Raw genomic sequence first — 22055 nt, 5'->3', positions numbered from 1 at the left:
GTCGCCGCCTGCCCCACACCTTCGGGTCCCTGGGCACGGCGCGTCGCAGGAGGAGGTCGAGAGGTACCTCATGGCCATGAGGGCCCTCCCTCCTCAGTCGGTTCCCGTGGCGCCTTCGGGCCGATCGGCTCCGTCTGGAGGTCCTTCCGGGTCGGGTGCTTCGGCCCCGACGACGTCGGGTACTTCGGGCCCGGCGCCGCTGGCGACTTCGGTCCCGGCGCCGCGCGACCTCGCTGGATCCGGCTCCGGATCCGGGACCTCGCCGGTCGACCTTACGACCTCACCGGCGCCGTCCCTTCAGGTGTCGTCCCCGGCAGCCGTAGTGGTTGCCGACCCAAATGCTTCCTACGGTCCGCCTCAGGTGTCGGAGGGGCGCCGCTGGGCGCCGATTCCGTCGGCCGTCGGAGAATTCTATCTCCACGAGGAGGCCCTGGCTGTTGATCCTGGTCTCCAGGAGCTGGGTGACGAGGAGCAGTGGGAGGGGTCCGAGGACCCTCTGGCACGTGATTGCCAGTCTCATCAGGACTGGACATATGAGCTTGGGGAGGCCAGTGGTATTGACACATCGCCAGACACTGGATTTACGTCGCCCCCGACTGTGGCTTCGGAGGCGGGTTCTGCCTACAGTGTAGTGTTGACGAAGGCAGCTAAGGCCCTACACCTTGAGCTCCCCGTCGCGGCCGTGAGGACTAATCTCCTCACTGAGGTACTCAAACAGCAGTCCGGCTCCGCGGAGCCCCTTCTGCCGTTCAATGAGGCCTTGTGTGACGTTCTGCTGGGCACTTGGTCCAAGCCCGCCACAGGTCCCCCTGTGGATAGGAACGTGGCCAGACGCTACCGCCCGGCACCGGGCGACCCTTGCTTTTTGTCCACCCACCCCACCCCCGAGAGCCTGGTCATCCAGGCCTCCACTTCCCAGACCGCATTCCCGACGGCCCCGCCCGATCGGGAATCCAAGAGATATGAGCAGTTCGGGAAGAAGGTCTTCTCGTCTGTGAGCCTAGGGCTCCGGTCAGTGAACACCAACTGTCTCTTGGGCCGCTACACCCACACTCTGTGGGACACGGTTGCGGAGGTGCTGCCACAATGCTCTGAGGAGGTCAGGGCTAAACTCAGCCAAACCCTTGCGGACGGCCGAGATGCAGCACGTTTTTCCATCCGGTGTGGGCTGGATACCACGGACTCACTGGGCAGGGCGATGGCAACGACGGTGGCGGTTCGACGCCACGCCTGGTTGAGGTCCGCCAATTTCTCGGCCGATGTCCAGGCTACTCTCCTGGATATGCCGTTTGATGGCCGTCGCCTCTTCGGCGACAAGGCAGACCATGCGCTGGAACGTTTTAAGGACTCCAGGGCCACGGCCAAGTCCTTGGGTCTTGCGGCCCCACGCCAGCAATCGGGTGCCTTTCGCTCCTTTCGTGGCCACGGAAGGGGCGCCCCACCACGGACCGCCAGCCACGCGCCGCAGAATGTTCAGCAACGCGGTGGCGGCCGTGGGAACCGCCGTGGCGGTGGTCGGGGCCAGCGGCGAGGCCAGTCCACACCTCCCTCAGCAGCCCCCGCCTCAAAACCTTCCTAGTCCGAGTTTTCAGGCCCATGTGACGCCTGTGGGAGGCAGGGTTCGCCATCACCTCTCCCACTGGCATACAGTCACTTCGGACAGGTGGGTGCTGCAAATTGTCCGAAGGGGTTTCTCCCTCCCCTTCGAGTCTTCCCCTCCATCCATGCCACCTCAATGCCACCGTGTGTCGGGGGATCACTTGCGACTTCTGCAAGAGGAAGTTTCGGCCCTCTTGGCCAAGGGGGCCATCGAGCGCGTTCCTGGGCCAGAAGTAGGACGTGGCTGTTACTCCCACTACTTTCTGGTACCCAAGAAGGGCAAAGGGGGCCTACGCCCTATCTTGGATCTGCGGAACGTCAACGGCTTCCTCCGTACGGAGAAGTTCAAGATGCTCACTTTGGCTCAGGTCCTGGCTGCCCTGGACCCAGGAGACTGGATGGTAGCGTTGGACTTGCAGGACGCCTATTTCCACATCCCCGTCCTGCCGGCCCACCGGCGTTACCTGCGGTTCACGGTAGGCCACGAGCACTTTCAGTTTACCGTGCTCCCCTTCGGCCTTACAAGCGCCCCACGGGTGTTCACGAAGGTGATGGCGGTGGTCGCAGCCCATCTGCGCAGGCAAGGGGTGTCAGTCTTCCCCTACCTCGACGACTGGTTGTTGAAGGCGGGCTCGCCCCAGACAGTCGTCAGCCACCTCCAGACTACGGCCGACCTCCTGCACTTGCTGGGGTTCTCCATCAATGTGCCGAAGTCACACCTGTGTCCCTCTCAGAAGCTCCTTTTCATCGGAGCGGTTCTCGACTCGGCGCAGTTTCGGGTTTACCCACCCGAGCAGCGGGTTCGGGATATTCAGGCTCTGATTCCTATCTTCGGGCCGTTATCCCGGGTCTCGGTCAGGTTGACGCTGCGGCTTCTGGGACTGATGGCCTCCTGCATCCTTCTGGTGCGTCACGCCAGGTGGCGGATGCGGGCTCTGCAGTGGGACCTGAAGTTTCAGTGGGCCCAGCATCAGGGCAACCTGTCCGATCATGTCCTGATCTCGGAGGGCACTGCGAAACAACTGCAGTGGTGGCTCACGGACCGCGACTGGGTCAGTGGCAGACCCCTCTCTCTACCCCAGCCGGAGCACGTAGTTGTGACGGACGCGTCCCTCCAGGGCTGGGGAGGCCACATGGGAGAGGCGGAGATCAGAGGCCTCTGGTCTCCGGCGGAGTCCCGGCTCCACATCAACCTTCTGGAGCTGCGGGCGATTCGTCTTGCACTGAAGGCATTCCTCCCCTCTGTCAGGGGGAGCGTGGTGCAAGTGTTCACCGACAACACCACCGCCATGTGGTACTGCAACAAACAGGGCGGTGTGGGGTCGTGGACCCTTTGCCAGGAGGCTCTGCGCCTCTGGCAGTGGCTGGAACATCAGGGCGTGACTCTGGTGGTTCAACACCTGGCAGGTTCTCTGAATGCCAGGGCGGACGAACTCAGCCGCCGGTGCATGATGGATCACGAATGGCGTCTGAACTCGGACGTGGCGCAAGGTCTCTTTCGACAGTGGGGAGAGCCTTGGTTAGATCTATTCGCCACAGAAGAGAACGCGCAATGTCAGCAGTTCTGCGCGTTGGAGTTTCCAAGGCGGCACTCGCTCGGAGACGCTTTTCGTCGCGAGTGGAGCTGCGGCCTGTTGTACGCCTTTCCGCCTATACCACTTCTGCCCAGAGTGCTGAAGAAGATCAGGCGCGACCGGGCCCAAGTTATCCTTGTGGCTCCGGACTGGGCTCGAAGATACTGGTATCCCGAGCTACTCAGCATGTCAGTCGATCCCCCGATTCGTCTGCCCCTTCGGGAGGACCTTCTGTCGCAGCAGCAGGGGACGGTCCTGCACCCGAATCTGTCCAGTCTCCACCTACAAGCTTGGAGATTGAGCGGCGGCAGTTGAGGCCATTTGACTTGCCTCCCGAAGTCTGTGACATCATTCTGGCAGCCAGGCGTCCCTCCACTAAGTCGGTATACGCCTGCCGGTGGAATAGATTTGTGGCATGGTGCGCAGCAAAGGCTGTGGATCCCCTCTCTGCACCCCTTTCGGAAGTGCTGCTCTTTCTTCTCTCCCTTGCCCAGCAGGGCTCTGCTCTGGGCACTCTTAAAGGGTACCTCTCTGCTCTTTCAGCCTTCTTGAGGCTACCAGATCAGCCTTCTTTGTTCAAGTCCCCTATAGTGAGTAGATTTCTGAAGGGCATCACACACATGTTCCCTCCGCCTTTCCTGTCTGTTCATCCTGATAAGGTGGTGTTGCGTACACGACCTTCCTTTCTGCCCAAGGTTGTCACGGCCTTCCACATCGGGCAGTCCATCACCTTGCCCACCTTCTTTCCGCCTCCGCATCCCTCGAAAGAGGAAGAGAGGCTCCACCGTCTGGATCCAAAACGTGCGCTCTCCTACTACCTGGACCGCACTCGCCAATTCCGGGTGGATGACCAACTCTTCGTTGGTTACGTGGGCGCGAAGAAGGGAAAGGCTGTACACAAGAGGACCATCTCCAGGTGGATCATCTTGTGCATCCAAGCATGCTACTCCATGGCGAGGAAGGAGCCCCCGGCTGGATTGCGGGCTCACTCCACTCGGGCCACGGCAACGACAACTGCCCTGGGCCGCGGTGTCCCCCTGCAGGACATCTGTCAGGCAGCCACGTGGGCCTCGCTGCACACGTTCGCAAGACACTACTGCCTGGACAGTCAAGTCCGGAGGGATGGCTTCTTTGGCCGTTCCGTCCTCCAGGACTTTCTGGTGTGATATTGGTTCGCAGACCCACCACCGGGGTTGGTATTGCTGGGGTATCTATTCTAAGGTAAGGAATCTATCACTAACGTGTCTCTTTCAGATGCACAAGTTACTACTTGTGTAACGATATATCTGTAAGAGACATTAGTTAGTGATAGATTCCTTACCGCCCTCCCATCCTCCCCGTTCTGCGAACCGATATTTAGGGTTAAGGTCATCCCCTTTCAGGGCCCTAGTTTCAATGGCACCAGTGTTAGTTCTATCATGGCTCTGCGTATCTGGCGCGGAAAAGCTGTGTTATCAGAACTGACGTCAGCGCGCATGGGCGCCGTCTATATACTCCGATGACGTCATCCCGGCGCTCACGACGCCGACGACGGACGCGGAGCCGCAGACGACGCCTACCAGCGCGCAGGGGTATTGCTACGCAAAAAATTCCGGATCCAGTCTGACGCCTGGGGATATTCTAAGGTAAGGAATCTATCACTAACTAATGTCTCTTACAGATATATCGTTACACAAGTAGTAACTTGTGCTGCGGGCGCTTGAGTAACATACGTTAAGTATCTCGCCCTCCCTCCACAATCCGCTGAAGTGTGAAAACGCGTCCTGTTTTGGTTTATGAATAAATTCTAAAAGAATCTTGAAAGTGAGTTTTGCCGTCCATTCTTTTGCAAGGGTAAAAGAAATTTGGAGCGTGAATATATGTATATATATATATATGTGTATATATATATGTGTGTATATATATATGTGTATATATATATATGTGTATATATATATATATGTGTGTGTGTATATATATATATATATGTGTGTATATATATATATATATATATATATATATATATATATATATATATATTAGAGAGAGAGAGTGTGTAGATCTACTCAGAAGCTTTTGGGGCCTCCTTTACCTTGCAACATGTAAATAAGAGAGGTAGAGAGAATTGATTTACATTTTCTCTTACTAAAATCATCAATACCCAACCTTTCTTAATGTTTACTACCTCGTGGTTTTGTTAAACCTGAGAATTACCTATTATTTTAGCCAATGTTTGAAGATAAAAAAAAATAAACTTCCCCCTCCCTGCCCCCTCTCCCCCCACAAAAAAACAATTGGGACAACAGTCAGACAACAGTTAGAGCAGGTGATATGGTGGGAACATAAGTCCCTCTCTAAATATCTAGAAGTGGGCAGGATTCCCCACGGATTGCGCATCATGTTTGCGCCAAGCTATGACAGTCCCAAGCCCAACATGCTACGTGAAAGGGCCGACAGCAATCTGGAGGAATCACGTAAACTAGTGGAAACCCTAGTAAAATATGCCGCTATTGATAGACAGGAACTATAAAACCAAATAGACCGGTTAAATCAATGGATCAGGCAATTAAAGGAAGTGAAATAACTACAAAAACCCGGGAAGAAATGTTAGCCCAATTGAAGAAAGAGGAAGACTTTAAAAAACGAACAACCTTTAAATTTCAGCGTTACAAAAATGACTATGATCAGGGGCAGATTTGTACCTTTTCACGCAAGTACGATGCAGCAAGAGCAATACGGAAGGAGGTCAAATCTAGAAATGACACGTAAGATACAGCTGACCCCAGCCTGGAAGTTCAAACAGCGTCATCAATATCGGATTTGAGTTCCTCTATTGAAACGGAGTCTAAAGCCGAATTATAAGTTGGCCCAGCAAACAAAACAAACATAAGAAAGAAAAAACTTACTCTTGCCGAGGAACTTCATTTTTGAAGAGAGGACAGGCGCCAGACCTTGCGCCCCAGGAATGCAAACTCAGGAACAAGCAAACGAGAAACGCAAGGCACAACGAGAGAAGGCGTAGAAGGCACCAAAACTCGCAGAAACAAGAAACCTACTTACAGAAATTGGCGATGAAAGTAACCCAAACGGCTACAAGTGCCAACACAATCATCAACCTCTGATATAGTCCTTGATCAAACGGAACAACTTTTGGAGCTGGGATTTTCATATTGCCCAGAGTATAATTTTGACTATTTCCAGACAAGGGTGGACATATACAAATTTATTAGAAAGTTGAAACTGCAAAAATTCCTCTTACTCAGACAAAATAAAACAACAATACTAGCTGCAAGAGAGGCTTGGCCAAGTGGTGTAACCACACTGGCAGCCTCGGATGTCAGCCTACTTTGCGACCTTCAAACCCTACATGATAATGAATCTAGCCAAGCACAATGAAAGCCAACTCAAACATCCATGGAGGCTCAACGAATTAATATCACTGTTACCATAGACTCAGGATTCAGACCTAAGTCAACATTTGTACCCATCATGCCCAGGGACTCGATTGACACCTTCAATGAACCGATAAAAGCAGAAATCAAAAAATTAAATGTCAAAATTCAATCTGACATAAGGAACCGTAAGGCACACCAAAATAAATATCATCAACGGGTTCAAAAACTCCAAAACAATAACTCAGTAGTTGTCAGAAATTCAGACAAAGGTGGCAACGTGGTCATATGGCCAAAACAGCAGTATATGGAGGAAGCCACAAGAAAACACAGCGTTAGAAATTACTACAAACTGAGCAAGAAACAGATTGTTAAAACTGCACAAAATGAACTGTTTGCAAAACATTTGGCTTGGAAAAGTGCAGGAATGATAAACCAAAAAGAATAGAAGTTCCTCAAAAAAGATTATCCAATAATATATGGTATCTATTTCATACCGAAAGTGCATAAAGATATCTCAACACCCCCCGGAAGGCCACTCATTTCTGCCAAACAGAACTTATTAGAAAATGTGTCTGTGTACATTTATACTTTCCTACAAGACCTGGTAAAAGCCCTACCATCATACATACAAGACACCACAGATTTTTTAAAACAAATATATGATGTCCAGTGGCAAGATGACCATCTCCTGATGTCACTAGATGTAGCCAACTTGTACACATCTATACACCATATAGGAATGGACTAAGGGCATTGGAACACTTTGAAGCACCAGACCAATTGAATTTTATTTGCACAACAAAATGATAATTGGTCTGACAAGATTCTGCTTCGAAAACAATTACTTTTTGTTCCAACAACAGGTGTATCAACAGACAAGAGGTGTAGCAATGGGGCAAGCTTATCGCCAAGCAATCCCTGCCTCCATATGGAGTGGTGTGAAGAGATGATTGTTTCCACCGCATATGCAGATATCATGGCGAACCATGTGATAAAATGGGTTCGATATATCGATGATTTATTTGTGGTGTGGCGGGGTGACATGCAAAGTGCAGAGGAGTTTGTTACAAATTTGAACAAAAATGACATAAACCTGCACCTTACACACACGATAAGTAAAAGCTCGGTATATTTCCTGGATGTAGAAGTACATGTAGTGAAGGGGTGCTTCCATACAAGGTTACACCGAAAACCCACTGCAGGAAACACCATCCTACATTCAACAAGCTTCCATCCCAGACACACAATATGCAGCATACCTTACAGGTAAATGCTAAGGATACGCAGAATCTGTAGCAGTGAGCAAGATTTAATAGATGCACAGGAGGAATGCAAATCCCGTTTTGTGACCAGAGGCTACTCAGAAAATATTATTGACAAGGCCATAAGCCGTACCAGGGCACTTTCCAGAGAGGACCTGCTGTTAAAACCATCGCACAGCAAGGTCAAAGAAATAAACAGTGCAAGGCGAGAGATATCCCATCCTAGGCTTATTATGACATATAACAAGCAAAAAGACTGCCTTAGCATAATAATCAAGAAGAACTGGCATGTGGTTCGTAGTGATCCGGTCATGGGGAACAAACTTCCAGCAACCCCTATAATAACATTCAGGAAAGCACCGAGCGCTAGTGACTTTCTGGTCAGTAGTAGCCCAGAAATCAAAACGGGCACAAGTTGGCTAACAGGTCAGAAGCGTTTTGTGAGATGGACCTCTAAAGTACGCCGTTTAGGGCAAGCCAATGACAATCAACAAGTTCCTAACCTGGAAGACGGAATTTACTATCTATGTGCTGGAGTGCTCTTGTGGACTGCGGTATGACAAGACAGGGGTGTTGCCAATTACCGTCACGGGCAACCCCTGGAATGATCTGTTCTGGCCATCAGAACTAGGAGCACCTCCAGAACCTGCAGCAGTAGTGAAAAGCCTGGGCATCTCCTTGGACGGGAGTCTGACGATGCAAAGGCAAGTCTCTGGAGTGGTGGGCACGTGTTTAGGCCTCCTTCGACAACTCAGGAAAATTTCCTAAACATCTGAACCGTCTGCAAATTGTTATGAACGATGCCGCTAGATTCATTTTCAAGAAACCTCGGAGAACGCATGCTTCTCCTTTATTGTGTGAACTCCACTGGCTACCGGTCAAACAAAGGGTTTTGTTCAAAGGGCTCTGCATCACGCATAAAGTCCTGTATGGAAAGGCGCCAAGCTACATCAAAGCCCGTCTGGCCCCATACAAACCTGGTAGACGGCTGCGCTCTTCAGATGCCACTTTGTTAACTCAACCGCGTTTCAAATTATCCACCCTGGGTGGTTGTGCTTTTTCTAACATCTTCCCAGCTGTTTGGAATAATTTACCTACTGAACTGCGCAAAGAATCCAACTTGTTGCCTTTTCGAAAAAAATTTAAAACAGTGCTTTTTCAGCAAGCATGTGCTGTAATTTTGACGATCGGCTGTAGAACTTGGGTGGTATATACCTGGAAAAGCGCTTAGAGACCCCGGGGTGATTACGCGCTATATAAATCAAATAAATAAATAAATATGTGGGCAGCACGAAACTGCATGCCCGCAAGAGAATTCTCTAGCACCTAAGGGCCATAACCCGCTCACATACAACATATCTGGTGGCCCGTCACTTTAGGGAGGTTCACAATAACGATCAGGACCACCTGAAATTCTTTGCGGTGGACACTGTCCCGCAACCAAGACGTTGTCGTAACAGAGAGGCAATTCTAAGGTGGTTAGAGACGAGATACATCTTGGACTGGTTAGCAAAAGCCCACATTGGCTATATACAACTGAAGACTTGCATACTTGGCTATACCTCTGACTCATAATCATAGTCAAGGTACAGTCCTACTCACAGATCCGAATAAGACAGATACACGTTAGGGTATTTATAGTCTTACATATGCTGCACTCCTTTTATCCCTGATGAAACATTTCCCACTTTTTTATTGTAAATATGTGTTCATTAATTTTTAAAGCACATGTCACTTTATTTGTGGTTAACAGGACAAAAGAACCAAAGCAAATTAGCACTTTGCACAATAACATGCAGCAGAGTATATACCCACAGGGGCAGTGATTCCCTTTATACATTTTTGCAGATGTAGTTAAATTAGGCCTCTTCAGTAAATTGAATACTAAATGAAGCAAAGTACATGACAGTATTTAACAACAATAAAGAAACAGTGGGGAATTTTAACTGTTTTTATGTACTAGCATTTATACCTTTTAGAATGATTATATATGTGTTTGCAAAAATATATATTTTGTATATTTATACAGCATATGTTGTATGTTACTGTTTGTAATGACGCGCGTGGTCACAGGTGCGTCATTACAAACAATAATAATTTATGTTGTGTTTTGAAAGTGTGGATCGCGTGTTGTTTCCGCATGCTGTGTGTTGTGTGAATGTATCTGGTTCCGCGTGATGTTGTGATTCTAAAAGGGAGCGGGGAAGTGATATGTCGGGAAATGACCGTTTCATATCACTCAGTTGCTACTCGGACTTGTGATCACTTGTTGAATAAAGGACACGCACTTTTATCTTTACCTGGATCTTGTTGTTCTTCCTTTGGATGTTTACCGGCCTTTATAACACTAGTGATCAACATCGTATAAAAGTACATGCTAATGCCTTGCCCATTCGCCACAAGGTTAGGAATGTTCCTCTTTCATATAGATTATAGTTGAAGGAAATGCTTAATGACATGTGTGAAAAGAAGATAATAGAACCCATTGAGTCATCTCCCTGGGTTTCGCCATTGTGATTTCAATTAAATCTGGAGGAGTTCTTTGCGTGTGCATTGATCTGCGCAGTTTAAATAATGCCATTTGTGTAGATTCACATCCTTTGCCTAATTTACACGAAATGGTCTCCACTTTAGATAATGCCAAAGTATTTTCCTGCTTGGATTTAGCGAGTGCATATCACCAGGTTGTCTTACATGAAGACTCAAGAGACTTAACTGCCTTTATTACACCTGAAGGTTTATTTAGATTTTGCAGGATGCCTTTTGGTTTAGCCATTGCTGCTGCGGTATTCCAAAGGTTGATGAAGGAAACTTTGACTGGTTTAACAGGGGCAGTTGCATTTCAGGACGATATTCTGGTTTTCGGGAAAGAGGAGGATGAACATAACAAAAATGTGTTGAAAGTGTTAAATGCATTGTCAGATAAAGGGCTAACACTTCGGGCTAATAAGTGTAGGTTCAGAAGAGACGAAGTGGAGTATCTTGGACACTGTATTAGTGGTAATGGAATTAAACCTAAAACCTCACATTTGGAGAATATCAGCAAAGCGCCCATTCCTCAAAACAAGGAACGGTTGGTAGCCTTTTTGGGGCTTGTAGAATTTTATGCAAAATTTATTCAAAATTATGCAACTGTGGGGGCGTGGCTTGGCGGGCGAAGATGGCGGTTGCAGCCTTGTAGAGCTCCCGCCGGCCCGGACACAATTTGCTTATTTATCCTGGCCCCCGAGCCCGCTGACGATACCACGTGAGTGGCATCTGTTCCTGGAGGTGCCTTGACCTTTCCGGTGTGCTGACCTCGCAGTTCCAACTTTCCCGGGGACCAGAGGCGCCGGCGACTGAGTGCGGCCTGGTAGTTGGCGGTGAAGCCGGGACCTCGATTTTCAGGAGGCCGGGTGGTGGTCGGTGGCGGACTGCCGGAGATCGCATCAGCTGTGTGGGTTCCCGTCCGTCAGTTGCAGTCCCGAGAGCCGACGAACAACAGAGGTGCCCTACGATCTGGCGCCGTGCATTGGAGAACCTTTCTGGACGGCACGGCGCGGTGGAGGCCTGTCCCGCCCTTGTGAGACCGGGGCCTCGAGTTTCGCGACCTTGAGACCGGCCTAGACCTGGGCGCATTGGTTGACGCTCTTCTTCCAGAGACACTATCGGCTGTGCCCTAGCCCAGGGCTCAAAGCCTCCGGTGCCCGACGCTGTGGGTCTGCTCTTGGGTATTCCCTGGGGGCCGCTGCAGATGGTGCTCGCCCTGATCTCGAGGCCGGGTGGAGGACTCCGGAGACGGTACCAGAGACGGCCGCCCAAGGAGTGGTGCGGCTGGGACTGCAAGCGGCCATGACCAGAGGTGGTGGCGGAGGCCCGCCTAAGCAGGGTCCTATCGACAAATTTACAGGGCCTAGTGGTGGATCTGGAGCGCCCGGAGGTGGCGGCGGAGCAGGGCCGGACAACGCAGCACTCTTAGCGGCCATCACCCAGTCCCGGGACATGCTCGACGCTAAGATTGGGGCTGTGGGTGCAGACGTTACACTACTGCGCCAAGACCTTCGCAATGCAGTGGAGCGGATTACGGAGACGGAATCCAGAATCTCGGTGGCGGAGACAGACATTGGCACGCTGAAGCAGAAAATGGCGGAGATGGAACGTGTCCAAAAGACTCTCGCATCCCGAGTGGAAGATGCCGAAGGGCGCGCACGCAGGAACAACCTACGCTTTATAGGTTTTCCGGAGAGGTGTGAGAAGGACGATATGGAGCAGTTTTTGTCCCAATGGCTGGAGGGCTGGCTCCCGCCGGGGGCCCTGTCTTCTTGTTTTGTGATCGAGCGTGCACACAGGGCCCTGACACAGCGGCCGCCGGAGGGTGAGCGTCCTCGGCCTGTCATTGCAAGACTTCTAAATTACCATGACCGCGATGTCATACTGCGGGAGGCAAGGATCAAAGGCCCACTTTCTTATGAAAATCACACCATCATGATCTTTCCTGATTATACTAGGCTTGTGCAACAACAAAGACAGTCGTTTGTAGCCGCCAAAGCCAAGTTGCGGGGCCTGAAGCTCCAGTACTCTCTGCTGTACCCGGCTCGCCTACGGGTGGTGTACCAGTCCCGGACACATTTCTTTGATTCACCTGAGGAGGTCTTTCGGTGGACGGACGAGGCAGTGAGGATTAGGCCGCATGCCCAGCCGGGGCTGGATCTGGGCGGGTCGAGGGGATCATCGCAGGAGCGGACGAACCGCCAAACCCGAAAAGGACGACATCGGAGGTCCAGATCACGCAAGAGATCAGCCTCTGCCAGTGCGACACAGACCAGTGGAACAATGGACTCTGAACACTCAGATACTGGCAGTTGAACTCTGTCTGGGCCTGGGCCCTGGTCTTTCCTGGTAATGTGTTGCCCTACTTTGTAATGGATCATTTCGTGGGGCTGTTTGTGTGGGGGAACCGTTGATGCCAGACTGCCTACTTTTGAGACTCTTTGTGGCTATATGTGGTGACGCTGTTGGGGCTCGGAAGGCGACTTCCAAAGGGCCTTTGACCCTCACGAGTTGTGGGAGTGGTCGGGGGGGGGGGGTGTGTGTTGAGAACGGGATGTTGGGATCCTTTGGTATGGCTGGCCCTGGGTCCTCGGTTCTGGATCCGGGTCTATCCATGCCGCGACAGATACTTCAGTGTTCTATGAGGTATAGGGGTGGGGGGAGTTGGGATGGGGATGTGGGAAGCGTTGGGTTGTTGTTGGGGGGGGGGGGGGGGGTCAGGACTGGGATGGGGTGGGGGGGCCTGGGGGTGGGTGGGTGAAACCGCACGTGTATATTGCTGCTGGATTGAGTGGGTGGTGGGGTGTGTTGGGGTGGCGCAGGGGGCCTGGTGGGGGAGACTACCTAGATAATGGTTGATCGAACTGCTATGCTTCCCAATAAGTCCATACGTGTTGTAACATGGAATGTGAGGGGGATGCTAGATAAAATCAAACGTGGAGCAGTGTTGCGCTGGGGGAAAAGGGAAGCGGTGGATGTGCTGTTGTTCCAAGAAACGCATATGTTGGGCTCCAAGGTCCTTAGCCTTCAGAGGTTTGGCTTTCAGCAGGTCTACCATGACGGCTTTACGAGAGGATCGAGAGGGGCGGCCATCTTGGTTCATCGCAGGGTGGCCTATGTTCATGAAAAGCAGTGGGTGGACCCTCAGGGTCGCTTTGTCTTTATCAAGGGAAGGATGGGTGCTGAACCTGTGGTTTTTGGTAGCGTTTATGCCCCCCCCCCTTTGCAGTGGGCCCTATCGGAGAGACTATTTGCGATATGGGATGAAATCCCGGATGTGTTGACGGTGGTTGGGGGCGATTGGAATGAGGTTATGGATGTGGGCTCGGACCGCCAGAGGCGATTGCCAGTGGCTGTGGATCCTTCTCCCCATGCCCCGCATACTAAGCTGCGTGCAACAGTAGTCAGTTTGGGCTGGGTGGATGTGTGGCGCCATCTCCATCCGGCTGCGCGCGAGTTCACGTATGTGTCGGCTGTGCATGGCTCCTTTTCGAGACTCGATTATATCTTTATGCCTGGTGCCTGTTTGAGTCGTGTGAGTGACGCTGCTATCCTGCCCAGGGGTCTATCCGACCACTCCCCCGTTGTGGCTATCATAGACCTTCCCACGAAACGGCAGCCATTCCGTTGGCGGATGTCCTCATGGCATTTACAGCAACCCAACTATGTTCATCACTTGCGCGATGCGATTGATAATTATTGGCGCGATAACCTCGTGGGTGACACTGACGCGGTAGTGGTATGGGAGGCGCTGAAGCCCACAATACGGGGGATAGACATCGCTTGGTGTGCAGCCGCCCGCCGGAAGCACCGTGAGGCTATTACCGCCGCGGCCGCTCGGGTGGAGACCTTGGAACAGCGTGGCCGAGAGGGGGGAGATGAGGCTGTGATACGGCTGCTCCTGCAGGCGCAGCAATCCTATGCCTCAGTCCTACATGACGAGGCCAGGCAAGCGTGGCTTGCCACGCGCAGCAGGATTTATCAATGGGGCGACAAGTCCTGCACGATGCTCCACAGGCTGTGTCAGGCTACTTTCCAGCCGCTCACGTTACCGGGCCTCACGGCGGAGGATGGCTCGGTGGTGACAGACCTGGCCCGCCTCGCGGCTAGCTTTGCCCGCTATTTTGAGACACAATATGCCCCTCGAGATTCCCTGGAGGCGGAGGAGGTATCCGCATTCCTAGATGGTCTGTCGCCACAGGCCGTCTCAGATGACACCAGAACTGCACTGGACGCTCCGCTCTCTGCTGAGGAACTCGGAGAGGCGCTGGGGCAGCTCAATACCGGGAAGGCGCCGGGACCGAGCGGTTACCCGTGCGAGTTTTACAAGAAGTTCCACCTCCAGCTGGGGTTTCAGTACAGGCGTGTGCTTGAGGCAGCGCAGGTTCGGGGGGAGCTACCGCCGGATTGGCGCCACGCCGAGATCGTGGTGTTTCTGAAGCCGGGCAGGGCCCCTGACAGACACGACTCGTACCGGCCCATTTCGCTATTGAACATAGAGGCAAAAATCTTGGCGAAGGCCCTGGCGAACCGCCTTCTTCCCTATATTACGGACCTGGTCCACCCCGACCAGGCCGGGTTCATGCCCCGTAGAGCCACTCGCCATAACATCCGGCGGGCGCAGGTGGCGGTGGATGCCATGGGAGCCCGGGACGAACAGGCAGCACTCCTACTGGCGGATATGGACAGGGCCTTTGACTCTGTAAGCTGGGCATACCTGTTCGCACTTTTGCCCCGCCTTAACCTGGGCCCGGTGTTCCTTTCGTACCTGAAGTTGCTATACACCAATGTCACGGCCTCGGTCCGGGTGGCTGGTGCCACGTCCGGGCGCTTTCAGATTGGTCGGGGGACCCGACAAGGTTGCCCACTGTCCCCGTACCTGTTTGCTCTGGCGATGGAGCCCCTGGCATCTCGGGTGCGTGCTGATGCACAGATACGCGGGTTTGTGTGGAGTGGGGAACTGGTGGATAGAATTGCACTATATGCGGATGATATCCTCTTTTTCCTCACGGACCTGCAGCGCTCAGGACCCCGGGTTTTAGAGGTCATGCGCGTATTTGGCGAGGTCTCCGGCCTTCGGCTCAATCTCCACAAGTCGACCCTGTGGGTGCTGGGCGGCGGGGTTGTGGCTGACCCCTGGGCGACAGGACTGTGCGTGGCAACGGATGGGCTGAAGTACCTCAGCGTCTTTCTCTCGGAGTCGCGCGCCGTCGCTTGGGACCGCAGTATTCTGCCAGTGTGGGAACGGGTCCAGGCCGATATTAAAACATGGTCCAGGATGCCTCTCACTATCTTTGGGAGGTCGGCCATCTTTAAAATGGTGGCGCTCCCGCGCCTGTTGTACCAGCTACAAAACTTCCCCTACCCTATCGGCCCGCAGTGGTTTCGCCAGGTTAATTCGGCGCTAGGCCGTTTTCTGTGGGCTGGTGGTGCGGCCAGAGTGGCGTTGAAGACATGCTTCCTGTCTACTTATTGCGGGGGCCTGGCCACCTCTCATCTCTTATCTTACTACCAGGCTTCTCAACTACTTGTCCTTAACGAGTGGTGGTATAGCGACAGGGGAGACCCGGCCTATGCATTGGAGCGATCGCTTATGGGCGATAACACGCTACACACCATTCTATACTCAGCCCGCTTGCGACGTGCCCTGCCGTCGGTCACGAGAGTGGTCTTTGCGGTATGGAGACAGGCCCTACGCCGCATGGGTTGGTGGGGCAAACTGACGGCGGAGACGCCGCTATGGCATAATGGCCTGCTCCCGGAGCTTTCGGCCCTGGCCGGGTTTGAGGGATGGGAGGCAATTGGTATCTCGCTACTGGGCCAGGTCATGTCCGGCACTACCCTTAAATCTTTTCAGGAACTTCGCACGGAGTTCCAAATGCCTCAGTCCCAGTTCTTCCGCTATTTACAACTGCGCCACGCCCTCACCCCGAGCATTGCCCATCTGGACTCTCTTCCTGAGTTTAGCCCGGTTGAGGCGAAAGTCTTTATGGGGGATTTGGGGGATAGAAAAGTATCCCGTATTTATCAGACACTGGTCACTCACTGTTCCTCTACCCTACTCCCTCTTCGGGCGGCATGGGAAGGGGATTTAGGCCCCCTGGATGAGGACGATTGGAGGGAGGCCCTAGAATCCCCGCGTGGGACCGCTATCGCTGTACGACTCCGGCTTATCCAATTCAAATACCTCCATAGAGCCTATTACACCTGTGAACGATTGTGGAAAGCTGGGTTGATTGAATCCCCGGAATGCCTGCGCTGTGGAGCTGTGCCTGGATCCCTGTTGCATACTGTGTGGTCGTGTGGTCGATTGTCTGGCTTTTGGAGAGGTGTGTGGAGCTGTTTATCCGAAGTCCTGGGTTGGGATCTTCCCCGCACTCACCGGCTGGGGTTGCTGCATATTATGGAGGGCATTGGTGGGAACATCTATAAACGCCACCTGCTGCTTTTGGGGCTTGTTGTTGCCAAACGGGATCTGGCCAGGGCGTGGAAGGGAGTGAGGGCCCCCCCCTTGTCTGCGTGGAAAGCTGGATTGGACTATTACATGGGACTTGAGAAACCGATCTTTGAGGCGAGGGGTTGCCCGCGCAAACACTACAAAATCTGGAAGCGGTGGGCCGACTACAGAGGACTAACGCTGGATCCCCCAGCGGAACGGGAAGAGGACATTTGATTGTACGGACATTGTTGGCCTGATGCTGCGACACACCCGTCACACTACACCTACAACCTTTATTTGCTGCTTCATGTACACGTGCGTGGGGGAGGGGGGATGGGGGGTGGCTCTGGGAACTGGGGAGTTTGGGGAGTTGGCGGGGTAGGGTGGGTTGGGGGTTTATTCCTATTGAGCCTATTTTCGGTGCCTGATTGAACATTTGCTATACGTCTGATACATTGTGTCTTCACTGTTGGTGGTGATCTCCGCTCTGTGGGGTGCCACGATTTTATTGTCTACTTTGCTCAATAAAATTGGTTGTGAAAAAAAAATTATGCAACTGTTATTGAACCATTTAGGATGCTTTTGAAGAAAAAATGCAAGGTTTGAGTGGACAGATCATATGACAACTACATTCAATGCTGTAAAGTCAATGATTATTAAGGCACCTTGTCTTAAACCATTTGTAATTGGGAAGAAATGCATTGTGATGGTTGATGCAAGAAGAATGGGGTAAAGAATGGATTGTGGCGTATGCTTCAAGGACATTAAGAGAATCTGAACGACATTATTCAGTAATTGAAAGAGAACTTCTGGCGTGTGTCTGGGGGGCTGAACATTTTTGATCTTTTCTATGGGGAACGAAGTTCATTATTAAATCAGATCACAAACCCTTGGTGCATATATTGTCACCTGGTGGGGGGCGTACACTTTCATCAAGATTGGCAAGACTTCCTTCTAGGTTACAAAATTTTCAGTATTCCCTAGAATATATTCCTGGCAAATCTAATGTTCATGCAGATTGCATGTCGAGGCTTCTTTTGGCGTGTAAAGAGTCGGATGTGGTTGACAGAGATGAGTGTGAAGTTGCTCATGTTGTTAGTGATGTTAATCTGGTATTTGGAGAGAACTCTGTGGTGCAAGAGCAATTATGGAATGAAGAAATGGACAAAGATTTAGAACTTAAAGAAGTGAAAGAATTCATATTGAAGGGTTGGCCAGAAGGAAGAGATCTGACAGGTGGTTTGATGAGTTATCATAAAATTAAAGATGAACTTGCTGTAGAAAATGGAATTTTATTGAGAGGTGATAAGTTTATTCCACCTTTTGGTCTTAGGAAAAAATTTCTTGATTTAGCTCATGAAGGGTATTTTGGTATATCAATCACCAGGAGACGATTGAAAAACAATTTTTGGTGGCCTGTAATTGATTATTTTGTGGAACATCAAGTGAAGTTATGTGAATTATCTGGCAATAGTGACAAAACAGCAAAGGCTTTGCCTAGTGTGCCACAACCAGTAGAGTTACCTGCATCACCTTGGAACAAAGTTGGTATTGATATTATTGGACCGTTTAGCGTACTACCACAACAATATTCTTTTGGCATAGTGATGATAGATTATTTTTCAAAATGGCCGGAAATAAAAATGGTTGGGGTAGTTACTAGTGATGTTATTATACAATTCATGGATGAAATTTTTTGTAGAGAGGGCATTCCTCAAGAAGTGGTAACAGACAATGGACCGCAGTTTATCAGTAAGCAAATAGAAAGTTATTTTAGTAGATGTGGGATTTTTCACAAAAGAATAGCAGTATTCCATCCAGAGGCCAATGGCCAAATAAAAAAGATTTAATAGAGTAGTCAAGGAAGCTATTCAGTTGGCTGTTAAAGGTGGTTTATGTTGGAATAAAGCAATCCAGTCTATGTTGTTATCATACAGAACTGCTCCTAATGCGATTACTTTGTTATCTCCTTTTGAGTTATTGAGAGGGCGGAAGCCTAGCACTAATCTTGTACCTTGGTGGTTGAAGAACAAGGATAGTGGTCACATTGATTTTGCTGAGGTTGATTTTACAGAAATTCGCAAGAAAGTTGATGCATATAAGGAGAAAATGAAGAATGATTTGTTAAAAAAGGGGACAAAGAGTTGTGTTTCCAAACAAGTAGGGGATTTTGTGAGACTAAAAAAAGGTAGTTTTGTACATAAGGGGTTGGCAAAATGGTCTGATCCAACTAGGGTAGTTGAGGGTTCAGGGGTAGGTTTGGGGAACAGGGTTATTTTTATGGTTCAGGGCTAGGTTTGGGGGTACAGGCGTATTTTTAGGGTTCAGAGGTAGGTTTGGGTTTTGGGGTACAGGGGTATTTTAAGGGTTCAGGGCTAGGTTTGGATTTTGGAGTACAGGGGTATTTTTTGGGTTCAGAGGTAGGTTTGGGTTTTGGGGTACAGGAGTATTTTAAGGGTTTAGGGCTAGGTTTTGGGGTACAGGGGTATGTTAGGGTTCAGGGGGTAGGTTTGGGGTACAGGGGTATTTTTAGTGTTCAGGGCTAGGTTTGGGCTTTGGGGTACAGGGGTATTTTTAGGGTTTAGGGGTAGGTTTGGGTTTTGAGGTACAGGGGTATTTATAGCGTTCAGGGCTAGGTTTGGGTTTTGGGGTACAGGGGTATTTTTAGGGTTTAGAGATAGGTTTGGGTTTTGGGGTACAGGGTATATTTATAGGGTTAACATGGGTTAGTGTATAAGGGTGTTGGGGTATTTTAAGGAGTACGGGTGGGTTATGATTATGGGGTGCAGGAGTATTTAAAGAGAGCAGGGTGGGATTAGCACACGATAAAAGACATGGCATGAAGGGCGGAACGTACCACACGCCTCCAGCATTTGTCACGCCCCAGCACATGCCCACAGCACAACGCAGACACGCCCACAAGGGACTACTTTGCTGGCACGGTTCTTTTACCTTTTAAATGTATATGGTGGGCGTCTGCATAGCCTATGTCCTTCTGCTGCAACTGCCCTTTCCAACGCTGTATTGAGTGTTGTGATTGGTGCTGTACTTTTTGAGTTTACCCGCCTCAAAGGTTTAGGCTGTCTCTTTATATTATTAGTATGGATAATTGCGTAATTTGCACATAATGTACAAATCATGAGGCCATGGATTACAAAAATGTAAATAAGCTGCTTACCTGTACTATGAATCAGAACTCAGACAGGTAGTCTGTTTTCCATATCTTGTCATGCACTGAGCACTTTAAATATGGGGAGGAAACAAAAGCATATCATTTGATCAAGGCCTTTCTGGAGCTGAAACCCGTCATGGTGACACAGGGCACAAGATGAAATAATAAAAAAATGTGCACAAGAAAGTGGAGTCTGTCCAATTTCTGATTCCGCGGTTGCAGGAAACTTTGCCGAAAAGGATTGTTATATGTGTGTGTGTGTGTATATATATATATATATATGTGTGTGTATATATATGTGTGTGTATATCTGTCTATATGTGTGTGTGTGTATATATAGCTATATATATATGTGTGTATATATATATATATATGTAAGTGTATATATATATATATATATATATATATATATATATATATATATATATATATAGTGTATAGGTCTACTTAGAGTAGCTTGTGGGGCCTCCTTTACCTTGCAACATGTAAAGAGAGGTAGAAAAAATTAATGTGCATGTTAAAATCATCAATACCCAACCTTTCTTAATGTTTACTACTGCGTGGTTTTGTTTAACCTGAGAATTACCTGTTAATTTAGCCGCATAAATATACTGAAAATTTTCTATTGACGAATGTTTAAAGATAAAAAAAAAAATTACCTCCCCCGCCCCCTCTCCCACCCACCCCCCAAACAGTAAAATTGCTCATCAGCTATCTAAAGCTTGAGCTTTTCACATCATCTACTGGAGTGTTGCAGAAATGGAACACAGCATGTTGCATCATAAAGGAGCCTTTGTTATGCATAAGGTATTTAGATGTTCTACTTGGAGGAAAGAAATAGACATATGGAAACACTTCTCTATCTTTTTTAAATATATGTTCTTCTTGATCATTGATTTCTAATTTTGTCATGATGTTCAATGATTTTCTTGCCTTTTTGGTCAAGATCAAGGTTATCAATACTGTGTAATGTAAACGTGCAGGTGTGCAGGTATTTATTAATGCCTTAATATTCAGTCTCTGTTTTTTCTTTACAGTTTTATTTTGCCACACATATTTAAAAGGCTCAGTTGAGAGTGCTTACCAGAAATCTGAGTTTATTGATTCATAAAATCTCCATCTTGATTTGTCTGAAATTATCGTGGATGTCCCTGAAAGTGTTCCTTATTCATTTATTTTAGATGTGCAAGACAGGGAAAAGACATTTGTGAATTAAACAAAATGCATACTATGCAAGAAGGATCTATTACTCTGGCACACTACAGCTCAAGTCAGAACTCCGATAGTAGTCATTCCCGACAGGATATGGGTCAGTTGGCAGTAATTTCAGACACCTGTAAGAAACAAGTAAGTAGTGTTTATTTATGGTTTTAAAATAAGTTATTCTAATAATATCATTAAAATTTGTTTGAAAGCAGGATCCAGTCTTAACTCTCAGAACAGCTGGATTGGTTTTGTAGATTGAAATGTTGACTGGTTAGAGGCGGCAGACCCGAGAGCAGAGGACGGCCCGGGACCAGGGTTCGAATCCCGGCGCAGCAGGTTTCTGGACCAGGGTCAGCGGACTCGATAATTCTCTTGCCTCGGTGCCGACTCTGATCAGCGATCACACTCGGCAACTCTGGGCATTAGCTTGCCTCATCTTCACTAACGGCCCCACCAGACTGCCGGGGATGCCTGGTCTCACCCTGGAGATACCCATTAAGGGACCATCTCTCAGGGAAGCCAGGAAGGGTTTCGCAGCGGTCGAAGCGCCTTGGGACCCTCCGGGTAAGTAGTGCGCTATATAAATGCCTATACATTTACATACATTTACACCACCATTTGGTTTGAAAATGGTAATCCAAAACGTTCCTTTTTACAGCAGTTCAATCCTTATGTGTTAAACTAAAGCTTTCTTAGTGTTGAAATGTGGCCAATATACAAAAAATTACATTAAGAAATTCCCATTGAGTGGCTGAACTTAAATAGACTGCTTTTCATGCATACTAGCCTTTCCTGGCAACTGGTGAGCAATGGCATAATCAGCTGTGAGCTGAAGTACAAGCAGCATGATTTTTCTAAGTCAGTTGGTAGTTTGCCCCAGCTGTTGTTCCATTGTGGACG

The 22055-nt window shown here is 49.7% G+C and overlaps 1 protein-coding gene across 1 annotated transcript in view; it reads left to right on the top strand.

Annotated features, from left to right (window-relative positions):
- The window catches only part of BDP1 (BDP1 general transcription factor IIIB subunit), a 1412545-nt gene that overhangs the window by 1146599 nt on the left and 243891 nt on the right, over positions 1 to 22055 (top strand). The window contains exon 35 of the mRNA XM_086960808.1: positions 21131 to 21296. Coding sequence (XP_086816934.1) covers positions 21131 to 21296 — 166 coding nt within the window. The remainder of the gene's footprint in view (positions 1 to 21130; positions 21297 to 22055) is intronic.

The sequence above is a fragment of the Lissotriton vulgaris genome, chromosome 3_1 (genome assembly GCF_964263255.1).
Source record: "Lissotriton vulgaris chromosome 3_1, aLisVul1.2, whole genome shotgun sequence".
In the NCBI taxonomy this organism is placed as follows: domain Eukaryota; kingdom Metazoa; phylum Chordata; class Amphibia; order Caudata; family Salamandridae; genus Lissotriton; species Lissotriton vulgaris.
Note: the sequence above shows the minus strand (reverse complement) of the source record. Positions and strands in the feature narration are given on the sequence as shown.